Genomic DNA, 14,626 nt, shown 5'->3' with positions numbered 1-14,626 from the left:
ACACAGAGAGGAGCACCCTGGGGCCCTGGGCCTTTCCCCCGCCTTACACAGGCACCAGGACTCTGTTGGTGTGAGTGGCAACACCCCCCAGCACGGTGCTGACATTGTGGGGAATGGGCGTGTTGCCATGTGCCCTGGCCCCGCCCCTGCCAAGTCTGCTTTCCACCCATGTGCTCTGGAGGAGAGAAGTGACTACCCAGAAACCAGCCCCTGCCCTGCCCCTCTGCCCCTGCTGACGCAGTGAGGCTGGGCACACAGGCAGGAGACAGCATGGCTACCACGGGAGACTCACCATGGACCTTGGCGCCTCCAGGGCCCTTTTCCTCTGGGCTGAGTCTTAGGACAGTCAGGGGCCCAGGAGGCAGGCCTGGAACTGCCTGGTGCTAGGAAGCCCTGTCACTGACCCTCACATCTCAGGCCTGGAATTTCCTCTTGGAGAGCCTCACCAGCACCCTGCCCCATGCTGGGTTCACCCCAGCATCAGGAAAGTGTGCATGTGCCAGGACCCTACTCTCCCGGGCACAGCGCTGCCCTTCCTCCACAGCCCATGTTGGCAGCCTCTGTGTCCCTTGGTCCAGCCCCCCTCCACAGAGGGGACGGACTTGTCAAGCATGGTCTCCAGGTAACGCCCACACGGCTCCACTCTGAGCCCTGCAGAGCCATGCCTGGCCTCAGAGTGTGGGCCCCAGGTTATTGTGGGGGCACAGCAGGCCACCCAGAGAGACCTCTGCTCAGGGCAGCATGGCTGATGGGTGTGGAGCCAGGGCGCCGCTGACCACAGGCTCAGGGCCTCAGGGCTGGTGTCCTCGGGTCGTTGGAGCTGGTTCTGTTGGAGCCTTGGGGAACCGTCAGAAGCCACGTTCTTCCAGCCACCTCTTCTCGGTGGCTCAGGTCACTCAGGAGCCTCCAGCCAGGGAGGCAGGGCTACTGATGGCTGTGACAGAAGGGGTAGTGGGCGTTCCCAGGCCTGCGGGAGAGCCATCCCAGCTTCATCTGTCCCAGGAGGCCCAAGCCCCTTGTGGAACTGAGGAAGCTCTGGACTAGGCAAAGTGCTGGCTGTCTCACTGTGGACGCAGGTGCCCACCCAACAGGCAGCCCCCGTCCTGGGCCCGCCTCCTCTCCCAGGGGCCCCTGGGGGTGCCAAATGCTTAGAGCCCCACTCTGCCTCTTACTGGCCATGCGAACGTGGGTTGCCACCTCCTCTCAGCCGAGGTGAGCTCCCCTTGTAGGAGCTTTTGGGGTGGCTGGTGAGGACTGGAAGGTGTGGTGCTAGTCAGAGCCCAGCAGGCAGTCTGTTTTTGGGAAGGACCGCCAAGATGTGCCTCACTTTGAGGGGTGCCCAGAGCCATCCTGCTGGTGGCAGGTCAGGAGCAGGCACCCCAGTGCCTGGCTGGGCAGGAGCTTGGGCCCGGGGCATGAGCAGGTGCCATAGGCTTACAGTGTGGGGTTACAGTTCTCTGTATGCTCTGGCTAAGTACCTCGTACACAAATGCTGTCCCTTGAGGCAGCACCAGCTCCAGCTTGGGCTCCCACCTGGGCTCCAGGCTCCCATTCTGCATGCCTAGAGGCTTTGGGTGCTGGCTGGGGCTGCAGAAGAAAGAAGGCTTCCAGCCCAGCCGGGACATCTCTGTGCTGAACCTTGCTTTCTGGCATCTGGGCCTCTGACACTGCAGCTGACCTTGGTAGCCAGGTACTCGGGCAGCCCAGACCCGTGCGCTGGCTCGGGCAGGGTGTTCCCAGGCTTGCATGGACACCACTCTCCCCTGCAGGAGCCAGGGCCGGCCAAGATGGCTGTCACCAGCAGCAGCAGCAGCATCCCCAGTGCTGAGAAAGTCCCCACCACCAAGTCCACACTTTGGCAGGAAGAAATGAGGGCCAAGGACCAGCCAGATGGGAGCAGCCCGAGTCCAGCTCAGAGTCCCAGCCAGGGCCAGCCTCCTGCGGCCAGCACCCTGAGGGAGCCAGGGCTTGAGGGCAGAGATGGTAAGTGGTAGCCAGGGTGGCCACAGTGCCTGCCTGTCTTGGTGCCCCACCTCCCAGCACTAGTTCTGGCCTCCTGACAGAGCGAGCTGGTGCTGGGGCTCAGGTGCCCTTGTGTGTCTGCTGGCCTACCAGCCTTCAGTCGCTCCCGTGCCCCAGCCTGGTGTCAGGAGAATCTGGATGCTCTGTAGTGAGCTCTGTGTCCAGAGGAGCCTCTGCTCCCCGTGGCTGCTTTGTGTTCAAGGCCTGGTTATCTGAAGCCCACTGTGTCCTGTGAGTGGCATCAAGGGTTGTCGAGTCCTTCTCCCACTGATGCACCCTGCCCAGGTGCTGGCTGAAGCAGGGGAACATCTGGCAGGAACAGCTGGCATGACCGCATGTCTCCTTCCAGGACTTGTAGTTGTCTGAGCAGAGTGGGGCAGCACTTGGTCTCTGTTGTCCAGGCCTAGAGGGCTCTGCATGAAGGCCAGCTTCCCTGTTTCCACTAAAGACACATGGACAGCTGAGACTGTGCCCACTCAGGCAAGATGCAGCTTGTTCAGGCTCTGGGCAAAAGGCCGCTCGGTACTCCCCAGCTGTGGGTGCCCACCACATCCAGGACTTGCTCTTCCTCTGCTCCTCCCGGGTGTGCCTCCCTACCCCTTAACAATGCACTGAGAGGCTGCACGGCCTCTCATGATGTACTCTGTGTCATGATGTACTTGGTTTCCAGCTTGGCTGTGTGGTACTGGGGATCTCAGTTCCCCAACCAGGGAATTGAACCGCACCCCCTGCAGTGCAGCTTGGAGTGTTAACCACGTTCCCTGGGTTCTCCTTGGTGTTCAATGGGAAGTGGTTGTTGGTGGGATGTCCCTTCTTGGGGATCCTGTTGTCCCAGCTGAGCCTCCAGACTAGAGCTTAGGGACCCCTGGCCATCTGGCATAGAGGTACCCATTACGGAGAGGCAGGTAAGGATGCCCCATTCCTTTCCTGGGAAAGGGCTCTGCCCTAGGGTGGCCTTGGACCTGCGTGCCTTCTCCAAAGCTTGTAGAACCAGAGGTGGCAGCAGGCCGAGCACGTCTCTTGTCCCTCGTCTTCCAGAGGAGAGCACCACAAGTGGTGACCGCGTGGACTGTGGCCGCAAAGTCCGGGTGGAGAGCGGCTACTTCTCCCTGGAGAAAACCAAGCAGGACGTGAAGGCCGAGGAGCAACAGCTGCCCCCACCGCTCTCCCCGCCCAGCCCGGGCGCCCCCACCAACAGGTACAGCGACTCCGGCCCACCCTCCCACAAGCCTGGCCATCCCCTTCCTCCCCCAGGTCCTCAGCTCCCTGCCCGAACCGTCTGCAGCAGCTCCTTCAACTCCTTGGATGTGGCCAGCCATCCCCCTGCCCATGTGGACTCCGGCAGTGCTGGGGGGCGGGGAGCAGAGAGACCGGGGCGTGCCTATGCCTTTAAAGCCAGCAGGCAGTATGCCACCCTGGCCGACGTCCCTAAGGCCATCAGGATCAGCCACCGAGAAGCCTTCCAGGTGGAGAGAAGGCGACTGGAGCGCAGGACTCGGGCCCGGAGCCCTGGCAGGGAAGAGGTGGCCCGTCTGTTTGGCAACGAGCGGAGGTAAGGGCCGGGGGGACTGGAGCACCAGGGGCTTGCACACATTCTGCCCATTCCTGCAGCCCCTACTGTGCACACTCAACATGCTCTCTCATACAGGTACCCACATGTGCACTCACAAACTCGTACATTTTGTGACATTCTGTCACGGATTTGGAGATGGGCCAAGGCCAGGTGGAACTGTGGTCTGAGGCGGGGAGGGCCCTGCACTTGCGGAGAACGAGGGAAAGAGCATGGTTCCATCTCTGAAGCCTCCCAAGTCCAGGCCTGGACCAGAGTGCCCCAGTGCCCCTTCCAGTAGAAGCTTCCAGCCCCACATGTAAACAGAGCCTCTGTCCAGTAGCAGGGCTCGCACCCTCGCATGCAGTGGGTCATGCAGGGGTTCAAACCTCCCAAAATGATTCCAGAGCCTGTAACATGCTCTGGGAAGAGAAAATCGAGGTTTTCATTCATTTCCAAAGAAGCTGCTTTCTGAGGAGATTCAGACCCACTGTTAGTGCAGTGTCCTCGGCCCCACCCCCAGACCCAGCTCAGAATTGGAGCGAGTGGGCACATTGGATGACCCTTTGCAGAGCTCCGGTTACTTTGCTCCCCTGCTCCTTCCACCCACCTGCCCTCCAAGCATCTCCTCCAGCACTAGGAAAACACACTTAAAGAGAGAAGCAAACAGGAGGTGCCTCAGTCCTGGAGGGGTAGGGGACACACCCTCCAAACAGCCTCTCCACCTGGTTTACTAGTAACCCTTTGAGGCGTGTGAGCACTCCATACTCAGGGCAGAATCGGGATGCAGGAGCAGGGCTCCTCCTCACGGGAACAGCCTGGGACGGCAGAGCTGGGGCAGGGCCGAGGTTGTCCTTAGTGTACCAGGTGTAAGTGAAGGGACTTGCTAGATGTAGGAGGCAGTGGCCTGGGCAAGGGGGCTTCTCACCGCGTCCTGGAGGCCCCCAAGCAGGCAGCCACACCTTGGTTTGGCGGGGACCAAAGAATTAACATTCAGCACACCTGCTTGGCTTGGAGTTCCCTCCCGGCTATGGCTGGGACAGATGGCACCTCTGGGGCTTTGCTTCGCCTGCTCTGCAACCATGGGGAGGGGCTTTGCCTGGTGCGGCTCCCCTGGGGCCCTCTCCTCTGCATCCTAACCCTGCCACATTACTTCTCACTGCCCTCGTGTCCTCTGACTGGCTGCTGTCCTGTCCAAGGCCTGCTCTCTGATCCTGAGCCGCTCCTGGTGCTGGACTGGATCCCTGTCTTGTGGTGCAGAACAGAGCCCCAGATGGGCAGGACACCAGCCACCATACCCAGGGGGCGGCTGCCGGAAGCCTGGCTGAGAGGCCTTAGGGTGGGTGTCCTGACCAGTCCTGGCCCTGAAGTGGTCTTTGGACTGGCCACAGAGCCTCCCCAGTGTTTCTCAAATGGTGAGCTGTGCCGAGCAAGTGTGGAGGGGGTGGCTGGTTGAACCGCTGGTGACTGAAACCAGGCCCAGCTGCCAAGGTCCTACCTGCCGCTTGGCTGGGAGTCTGGACCAGGCTCACTGGGATGCCTTTGCTGTCCCAGCTGTAGGACTATAGGGACCTGAGCTGAAAAGGCCCCACTTTACAGACGCCTGAGGTGGACTCCCCCAGATCCCTGGCAGGTGGCACTTCCCTCCCTCTTCTGACCTCTCGTGGCTGGCCCGGCCCGCAGCATGCAACTGGCCTGACTCACTGGCCCCTACACCTCGAGGCCATCGTGGGGCTTTCTGGTCCTGAGGTCGGTTGGAAGAGCTCTCGTTCTACATGTGAGCGGGTCTGTCCTCTAAACCTAGCAGGACACTTGGGACAGGCCACCTCGGGTCTGCAGCCAGCCCGAGCACTGGCAAGAACTCCCCGTGGTTCCCAGGCGCTCCCACGCCGCCTGGCTTCCTGCGCTCGCTCGCTCGCTCCCCCGCTGCAGCTGCTGCTGGCCTGCAGGAGACTCCACGGGAGCAGAGATGGCTCCACAGGGAGCTGGTCCCTGGGAGTCTGCCTTCCTGAGGAAGGACCCTGAGAGCCCCTTCCGCTGGTCCCCTCCCAAGGACGAGCTGGCCTCCGGGTTCCCCTCCCCTTCCTCGTGAAGTTAGGCTTCAGGCTACTGGGCCCAGTGGCCCTTCACTTGCTGCCCTCGACTCTGCTGCTAGTCCGATGCAAGGACAGCCCTCCCTGTGAGATATCTCAAGGGGAACAGGGCTCTGGCCTGGGCACACGTGGGCAGCTCATGAGGGTGCATCCACCAGGCGGATGCTCATGACGCGGGGACAAGATAGTCTCCCTCCTCAGTAATCGCCTTGGGTTTTTGCTTTAATTCTTGGGATGATTTTGATTTACCATATTTGATTTTTATCAGCAGTTCTTTCTGTTTATTCATTCTCCAGCCTTGTTTTCTTCCAGGTCTTGCCCCTCTCCACTCCTCCTGCTGTGTCGCTGTGACGTTACTCGCCCCTCCTCCGCCTGCTTCGCTCCCATCTCAGCTCCGTCTCCAGCCGTAGATGGCCTGATGATGCCGCCCGCCCTTTCACACGAAATCAACTTGCTTTGTTTTTAATTTGGGTTTTGATTCTTTTTACTGTTGGCAGAAACAATGTTAATTCATGGGTCTTTTTCTTGCTAAATTTTGGACGCCCTGGGGTGGGGGCTGCATCCGGTCTGCTGAGGCACGTGGTGAGGCCAGGGCGCCTGAGGTGCTGGCTGCCTTCCACCAGTCTGTGGCTCAGGAGGGGGCCGCTGGCGTGTGAGAGCCGACTGTGTCAGCCCGACAGCCTGTGCGGCGTCTGCAGTGCGGGGCTGGGAGGCAGAGAGCAGGGCCATGTCCAAGAGCTGCCCCGTGTGGAGGTGGGAGAGGAAGTGGGGGCATCAGGCGAGCTGGCCGAACCAGGGGTGTATGCGGCTAGCACCCACGCGAGGGTGGCCCAGGAGCTGGGGTGAGCTGGCTTGGGGTGCTGGCTGCAGGAGCCCCTCAGACTCCGGACCACGTCCCCTTAGGCTCCAGGGAACCCTGTCTCCCCGCTCAGTGGCCTCGTGCCCTCTCTTGCAGGAGGTCCCAGGTAATAGAGAAGTTTGAGGCCCTGGACACAGAGAAGGCAGAGCACATGGAGACCAACTTGTCCACCGGGCCCTCAGCCTCAAGTGACACTCGACAAGGCCGCAGCGAGAAGAGGGCGTTCCCTAGGAAGCGGGTGAGCGTCCGGGCTCTGGGCAATACTGGGGCGGTGCAGGCGGTGGGGACGGGTGGCATATGGCCCCCCATACAGCCCATTCACATGTGGGTCCACTTCTGCCCAGCTTCCTGCTCTTGTTTCCTGGTCGTTTCTTGCGTCTCTCACCTTCTTCCCTGAGTGAACTTCTTGAGGGTGAGGCCCATCTTCCGCATTTTCCTCTTGGAAGTCCATCCATCTCTGCTCAGAGCTGCTCTCATGCGCCTTGGGTCCCAGGTCCTAACTAGAGCCACTCTCTTCCTCTCTGAGGCCGTTTGGTCTCCTTCCTTCTTGTCTTTTCTGGCCATGGCCAGAGCCCTCGTTTCTCTCTGCTGAATCTCCAAGGTGGATTCTGCTTCTGAAACTCCTCTCCAGGGCCCCTACTTCTTGAGGCTCCGCTAAGTCCACCCTCTGTCTTCCTCCAGTTCTCTCTGGGCTCTCCTGCTCGCTGCACAGAGCCCAGCTTCTTCCCTCTGTGAACCCACGAGGCCCAGAGAGAATGGGGACCCGGAGAGCCGAGTGGCTGGTACGTCTGCAAGAAAAGGCTGCCCTGTCCACCAGAGTGGCTCAAGCCCCGGCAGGCAGTTGGAGGCTCAGGACCAGGAGTCTGGGCGTGGGTCCCATCTGCACGCAGGTCCTGTCCGCGGGGGCAGAGGTGCCGAGGCACCAGACAGCAAAGCCCCACTCCTTGCCCGCAACACGGCCCTGAAGCCCACCCTCCTGCGGCTCTAGCGGATGAGGGACTGGCTGGTGCTGACGGGACTGCTCTCTGCCACAGGACCTCCCCAGCGAAGCTCCTCTCCCAGACGCCTCGGCCTCCCCCCTGTCTCCACACCGAAGAGCCAAGTCACTGGACAGGAGGTCCACGGAGTCCTCCCTGACGGTGAGCCCGGGCGCCTGTGCTCTGAGGCCTGGAGACGTCGCCCCTGCTGCTTGTCACGGGGCTCTGTCTGCTGGTGTCCGTGCTGACTGCCCCCTGTGCATGGGCCGTCGTGTCTGTGTGAGAAGCAGATGCTGTGTTTCTGCCCCTTCTCTGGGCTACATGGGCATCCTGAGCTCTGAGATCTCCGGCAGAGGAGGCCGCCAGGACCGCAGAATTTTGGCTCTGGGGGCTGGGGCCACAGCACGAACCTCTATTCTTCTCGTTTTGAGTGTTTGTCTCTGTAACGTCTTGGAGGCAGGAGCCCCCTTCCCACTGGGCACGTCTCTTGTTCATGGGGTCACCACGGAGGGGGCCTGGCCTTCGTTCCAGGGCATGAGAGCTGTGGCCGTTGAGTGGAGGTAGGGAGTGATCAGGCAGGTCTGGCGGGACCACCGCCCCCTCAGGGAGCCCTGAAAGGCAGATTAGAGCCCCAGGAGTGAAGACAGCGGCTCACATGGGTCCTTCATGCCTTCGTCCTCGGCCTCCTGAGGAACCAGGGCTGGTCCCAACCCCCCCAGGCGTGGGGACCCCAGCGACTCCCAAGCTGGGCCAGGGCACATGCTCTCTCACCTGGAGTCTGGACTTTGCAGCAGAGGCTCCAGGGCACCCATGGCTGATGTGTGTCCCGCCCCGGGGCCTGTGTTCTCTTAGCTCTCCTTCGGTCCTTGGACGTTGCAGTGCTGCATCTCTGTGCACCTGGCCTTGCCACACCCACACAAGACACCAGCCAGGCCCAGGGCTGCGAGAGCCCTATGGGTGCTCTCAGGTGCTGTTAGCACCTGCTGTCCTGGCTCTGCTGCTTGTAGGGAAGCAGGGGCTCAGGATCATCCTGGCAGGCCAGTGGCTGGAGGGTCCTGGCAGCTCACTGCTGCGTCGTGCTCACACCAGATGCTGTCAGTCTTCCCGTGGCCTTTATGAGACTCTCAGTCTCAGCCATCACTGCTCATCTTCCCTCCAGTGAGATGCCGGATGGCTCTGTCTGGACTGTTCTTTGCTTCCCGGCAGCCCTGCTGTGTTACTTATGGGCCGAGGGGGCCGCACCTGTGCCCGGTGCGCAACCTTACCCTCCTTGGAGATGCACACCCTGGGAGTGGCTTGGGCAGCCCCTGCCAGGGCAAGGAGCCACATGTGCTCATCTGGCACGTGGAAAAGCCCCCTTTCCTAGGGCCCCTCACTGGGAGAGAAATGCCTGCCTCATCAGTCTGCTTCTGCACAGATCCAGACACCAGGCTGCTTTTCTCTGAGCTGTTCTTTATTCCTCTCTCTTAGCCCGACCTGCTGAATTTCAAAAAAGGCTGGCTGACCAAGCAGTATGAGGATGGCCAGGTGAGTGGCTGGAACTGCCGTGGCCCCAGGCACTGGGGAGCGGGTGCAAGGTCCAGCTGGCCTTGTCCCCATGGGTGTGGGAGCGCTGGCCCTTGTCTACCACCTCCAGGACTGTGACCACGACCCCGTCTCCTCAGAAGTGGGGGTGTGGTGGGCAGTGGGTGCACCAGCCTGCCTGCTGCCAGCATGTGGACTGCTTCCCCGCTCCTGGTGGGCATCAGCCTCAGGCCTAGGGATGCCCTTCAACCTGAGCTTCCCGCCTGGCCACATTCTGCAGAGGTTTCCTGAGAGCCCAGGTTCCCCAAGAACAGGCTCCCTGGTTGTGAGGTGGTAGGCAGCAGCTGAGATGCAGCCACAGGTCTGGGAGGAGCTGGCGGACTTGAGCAGAAAGAGCGAGCCACTAGTGGCTGCTGGGGTGGAGATCAGGCCTCCAGGAGGCAGGAGAAGCCTCCGGTCCCTCTGCGAGACCCCCGGATGCCCCTCCCCGCCCTCCTTCTCTCTCTCTCTCTCTCCCCCTGCTCCATATCCACCCCCTTGGCTCTGCCTGCAGACTCAGCACCCCTGTCGATCCTCACAGTGAAGACTGGGAAGTCTGGCTGGTTGTGATTGGGTCACCCCTGCTGGCAGCAGGTGGCCGCAACTCACAGGCTGCCTCCTTGGGCTTGGGGGGCCTGGCTCCCCTCTGCAGCCACACCCCTATGGGTGGAGTGCCCACACCGCCTTATCACAGGGGAGAAGGCGTGTGCATGTGGCTGCCTGTGGCCTGAGCAGAGTCCTGTGTGTGTGCCCCAGCCAGAGGGGCCACCTACTGTCTGCGTTCCCTGTGCTCAGGGAGGTCCCCCAGGACCCTGGCTGTGGAGCGCCGTGGAGCAGGAGTGTGGAGTTCAGGCTTGACTTTTCCCCTTCTTTTTTAGTGGAAGAAGCACTGGTTTGTCCTTGCTGATCAAAGCCTGAGGTTCTACAGGGACTCGGTGGCTGAAGAGGTGAGTGTCTCAGGTCCATGCTGTGTGCTGACGGGTGGCCCAGTCCAGCCCTGGGGCAGACTCTGATGTTCTGGGACTGGCTTCTGCTAGAAGTAGGCTCTCCAAGCCCTGCTTCAGCACCTGGGATGGGGGGGCTTCAGCAGCTTTTCTTGTCTGTGTTCTGTGAAAAACACTGAAAGATGTCTCATTTTAAAACTCAGGATGAGCAGTTTTCTTCTTTCTGCACGGAAATATTGTGGTGAATTGTCTTGCAAAGAACCAAACTAATTCATCTTGTCCCTTGTTTTCTGGACAAGGATGGGATGTGGCAGGTGAACTTGGCAGCCTGGTTGAGAGCCCTGGTTCTGTGGTTGAACACCAAACAGAAGGGCTTTTTCTTCACCTACAGAAAAACCTCTTCTGCGTTTGGCATTCTGTTCCTGTACCTTTTCCCTTGCTTCCCACTCCAGGAATCTCCTTTGGGAGATACACTCCCAAATGTGAATGACGTTAGTGGTTCTTGTGCCTCTGTACGCCCAGGCGACAGAGGCTGGTGGGCAAGCAGATGGGGAGTAGCGTGGGTGCCAGGGGCCGCAGGGGCACGCGCAGGTGCTGGGCTGTTCTCACAGTGTACTTTATGGACCCCTGGAGGCCCGTCCAGGGTTTTATAACAAAAATAGTGCTGGAAGGCTGCGATGCCGTTGACCTCTTCCCTTGTGCTGGCCTTTGTGCTGATGGTGGGTGCCTTAGCCAGCCAGGCTACGGGAGCAGATAGCCAGTGTGTCCTTCACTGCCACACGTTTACAGCCTTACAGAAAGCGCCTTCACAGGACAGGAAAGTGCTGATTCACTAGGCTCAGCCTTCAGCACCCACCGGAAGCTGGCGAAGTCCCTTGTGCTGCTTGTCCAGGCGTGACGCCACCTCGTGGGGAGCACCCACTGCGACCACGCTGCCCTCTGCCATCCCCCCTCCTCGCGGCCCACCATCTCTGCTTAAACGCCAACGCACAGATGCTCACTCGATTAAATAAACCGAGTCTCTTCCTCCAAGGAAAACGACCGAAAGAACTGTTATCAATGATTCAATTTGAGATTTTAAGAAAAACTGGAACTTTGGAAAACTTGTGTTCGTCGTCTCTCACCTGACAGCGTCCCTGAGCCTAGATTCCCTGATGAAATAGGCAGGGATGACAGTGGATGGCGTTCGCTCTGCAACAAGGAGCACGCCAGTGTCTGGGGACTCTCCCAGGAGCGGCACGTAGTGCCACCAGGTCACGCGTGGGTCAGAGGTCCATGCACGGAGCAGGGTAGAACCATGGATTTTAACATAACAGCAAGGACAGAAAGATTCCACTATGCAGTTCATCTTTAGGAAACTACCACTTTTCAAAGAAGAACAGCCGCAACTGTCTGAAAAGACTTTTCCAGCCTGAGTCTGTGTGAGGCCAGGCCCTCCTTATACACTTCAGCCAAAAGCTGCCAGCAGACTAAGTTCAGAGACCCATGTGAGAATCTAGCTGTCCTCAGAAGTTAGGCATTAAAGGCAGGTGCAAAAATCTCTCTGATTTTTTTCCAAAATTTTTTTGATGTGGATCATTTTTAAAGTCTTTACTGGATTTGTTACAATATTGCTTCTGTTTCATGTTTTGGTTTTGACCACAAGATCTTAGCTCTGCAACCAAGGATTGAACAAACACCCCCTGCATTGGAAGGCAAAGTTTTAACCACTGGACTGCCAGGGAAGTCCTGCAGGTTTTTTAAAATAATACTTTTTATTTATGAAATGGGTTTGTGCTCTTAAATGACTAAAAATTTTTATTTTTCATTTTTTTTCAGTTTCTAATATGGCAAATATCAATAGATAAAACCCCCATGAGCAAAAGCTCCTTGGGGCCCTCAGTTTTTAAGAGGGTAAGGGAGGTCTGAGAGCCCCAGCCTGGGTGTCCCGGCAGGATGGGGGTGGGGGCGGCACGGATGCTTCTAGATGGTGTGTGGTCGGCAGTGCCTGCGAAAACACCTGTCCAGTAGCCATAAAGCTCGCGGGACCCTGACCTTTACCTTCTAAATCTCTCATCTCCTCTGCAGGCAGCCGACTTGGATGGGGAAATTGACTTGTCTACGTGCTGCGATGTCACAGAGTACCCAGTGCAGAGAAACTATGGCTTCCAGATCCACGTGAGCGGGGTGGGGCTGGGCAGCAGGCTGGGCGTGAGGGGAGGACCGTGGGCCTGACGGGCGGGCATCTCATCCTCTCCTTTTCTCTGCCCTGTAGCTCCCCACCCCATCCCCACTCTGATCTCAGCAGAAAGCAGACGCCAGCATCGCTCCCTCGAGGCTGTCTAGAGCCTTTGTAGTAATAGGGTCTTTCAGTAGAACAGGGACAGTTGCAAAGAGGTGAGGTATGGGGAGTAAGAGCGAAGGTGTTGCTTCTTCAGCTCTCAGGGCACTAGCTTCCCATGCACCTACTCTTTGCTCGATGTAGCCACTCACCAGAGTCTTTTCTGCCCCACAATCTTGTGAAGGACTCCAATGTGCAAGGTGCTGTCCCATTCTCAAAAAAATTACTTGACTGGACAGATGGAGCAGTTCTCACTGGCCACTTTATCAGAGATGGAGGTTCAAGGACTATTCAGGGGTAGCCAGATGAGGTGAGGGCACAGACCCCTGGCTATGCCAGCTGGCTGATGCCCACTGCAAGTCTAAGGGTGCCCCAGACCCCCCACATGTCATATAACTAGCCGGGAGGACTCAGAGCACAGGGAACACTCTACTTAGAACTGTAGACACACTCTAGCAAAGGGTACAGACTGGGATCAGCCTGAGGAAGCACCTTGTGGAGAACTGTACTGAACACGAAGTTTTCACATCCTCGGGGACAGTCTCCCTGTTGGTGCTGACGTTTGGTAATACACAGAGCTTCCAGCCTGGGGAGCTTGCTCAGGCTTAGGCCTGGCACCAGGCCCAAGTGTGTCCAGAGTGTTCATAGCAGCTTCATAACCCATCAACTGGATCATTGTCCATGTGGTCAGGCAAGCTCCAGCAAGCTCCAGCCCTTCCCCCAGAGGCCAGCTGACATCACACAGCCAGGCGTCTCCCTCCCACACGCCTGGTCCTTCTGGCCTGGCTAGCCCCACTCTGAACCACAGTGGTGCAGGGCAAAGGCCAGGCCTGTCCCTGTGTGCTGTGCTGTGTTTAGTTGCTAGGTTTCCTGAATTGCACGTGGATTCTTTACTGACTAAACCACGAGGGAAGTCCAGACCTGTCTTTGGGAAAAGCTAATTCTTCCCTCCTGAGAGCGTGAGGTGTGTGACGGGCACCCAGCAGCCTACCAGCTGCCAGCCTGGGCTCCCGGGCTGGGACTCCTCTCCTGACCTTTGGGCCTAGATCCAGCATGTGGCAGTGACCAAGGTTAACCAAACTCAGAGAAGACCGAGTTCCGACCTGAAAGCCAGTGAATTCATTAGAAGGAGAAATCCATCCCCCAGTCCATTGGGCTGCAGGGCATCTGGCAGGGCACTCCAGCTGTGACTTGGGGGCTCCGATGATTCCCTGTGCCCATGTCCTGCAGGAGGGAGAGGCATACTCAGTGAGCTAGACCCCTAGCCGCCTCTGCGGACGGTGCTGGGGATGGTGCTAAGTTCCTGCTCTCTGGGCCTCGTGCTGAGACCCCCTTCCCTCAGCTCCTCCCATCAAGAGCAGCTCCTCTGGGAGGGGCATCCTGGGGGTGAGTCCTTCCTGCGAGCCCTTCGGGGTCAGTGAGGGGCACTCATGGCTAACGCCTTGTCTTCCATGCAGACGAAGGAAGGTGCCTTCACCCTCTCTGCCATGACGTCCGGAATCCGGAGGAACTGGATCCAGACCATCATGAAGCACGTCCACCCGACCTCTGCCCCGGATGTGACGAGGTGAGCCAGTCAGGTGCCCAGGAGGCTCAGCGCAGCCGCCCTGTCCCTCTGTCCGTTACTTGCACTGCCCCCACCCCCTGCCAGCCCTGCCCAATGCATGAACTCCCTGGGGCCTGGGTGTAAGGCATCTCTGGCCGCTGAGCCCTGGGTGGTCAAAGGCAGCACCAGATGCTGTGTCCACAGGGCACCTCAGCGTTGCCTTTTCTTGGTCTTCCTGCCTCACTCCTACATCTCCAGGATGTCTTTGCAACCAGGACAGATGTCCCTTTGGAGCTTTTGGTGCAAGGGGGCTAAGCTGGGGATGTTCCTGTGTTCATAGCCATGCTCTGGGAACCTCATCATTTGCCCCACACTTTCCTCCTGCCCTGATGGTTAGAAACCTGCTGTTTTCATTTCACAAAAAGCAGACAAGACAGGATCTCTGCATGCAGCTGGTTCTGTGACAGCCAGAAATCTGCTGCCTTCACCTCCTGCCCTCAGTGTTTTCACTGGTCCTGAGAGTTTCTCCCTTACACTTTTCTCTCCTGTAGTCCCAGTGCTTCTCAAGTGCCTCTCTTGGGTTGGAGGCCATGCCTGGTGGGTGGCCCTCGTGCCCACAGAGCACTCACGTCTCTTCCTGGGGGTGGCTTCACACCTTTGCCAAGTCCTGCCTCCCGGCTGGTGACGTACATTTTTGAACAGTCGGGAAGGGATCCTAAAGAGACTCTCCTTTCTACTCCTTCTGTCCTGTGC

General features: G+C 58.9%; 1 protein-coding gene across 11 annotated transcripts in view; it reads left to right on the top strand.

Annotated features, from left to right (window-relative positions):
- The window catches only part of MPRIP (myosin phosphatase Rho interacting protein), a 92,875-nt gene that overhangs the window by 54,806 nt on the left and 23,443 nt on the right, over positions 1-14,626 (top strand). For 4 of the 11 annotated variants that reach the window (XM_070389644.1, XM_070389648.1, XM_070389647.1 and 1 more), the window contains exons 6-14: positions 1,770-1,983; positions 3,004-3,220; positions 3,308-3,574; positions 6,620-6,761; positions 7,558-7,662; positions 8,971-9,027; positions 9,942-10,010; positions 12,075-12,164; positions 13,785-13,894. In XM_070389644.1, coding sequence (XP_070245745.1) covers positions 1,770-1,983; positions 3,004-3,220; positions 3,308-3,574; positions 6,620-6,761; positions 7,558-7,662; positions 8,971-9,027; positions 9,942-10,010; positions 12,075-12,164; positions 13,785-13,894 — 1,271 coding nt within the window. Of the gene's footprint in view, positions 1-1,769; positions 1,984-3,003; positions 3,575-6,619; positions 6,762-7,557; positions 7,663-8,970; positions 9,028-9,941; positions 10,011-12,074; positions 12,165-13,784; positions 13,895-14,626 lie in introns of all 11 variants that reach the window. The other 7 variants (XR_011467969.1, XM_070389643.1, XM_070389651.1 and 4 more) reach the window with 5 other exon arrangements.

This window comes from Bos mutus, chromosome 19 (genome assembly GCF_027580195.1).
Source record: "Bos mutus isolate GX-2022 chromosome 19, NWIPB_WYAK_1.1, whole genome shotgun sequence".
In the NCBI taxonomy this organism is placed as follows: Eukaryota; Metazoa; Chordata; class Mammalia; order Artiodactyla; family Bovidae; genus Bos; species Bos mutus.
Note: the sequence above shows the minus strand (reverse complement) of the source record. Positions and strands in the feature narration are given on the sequence as shown.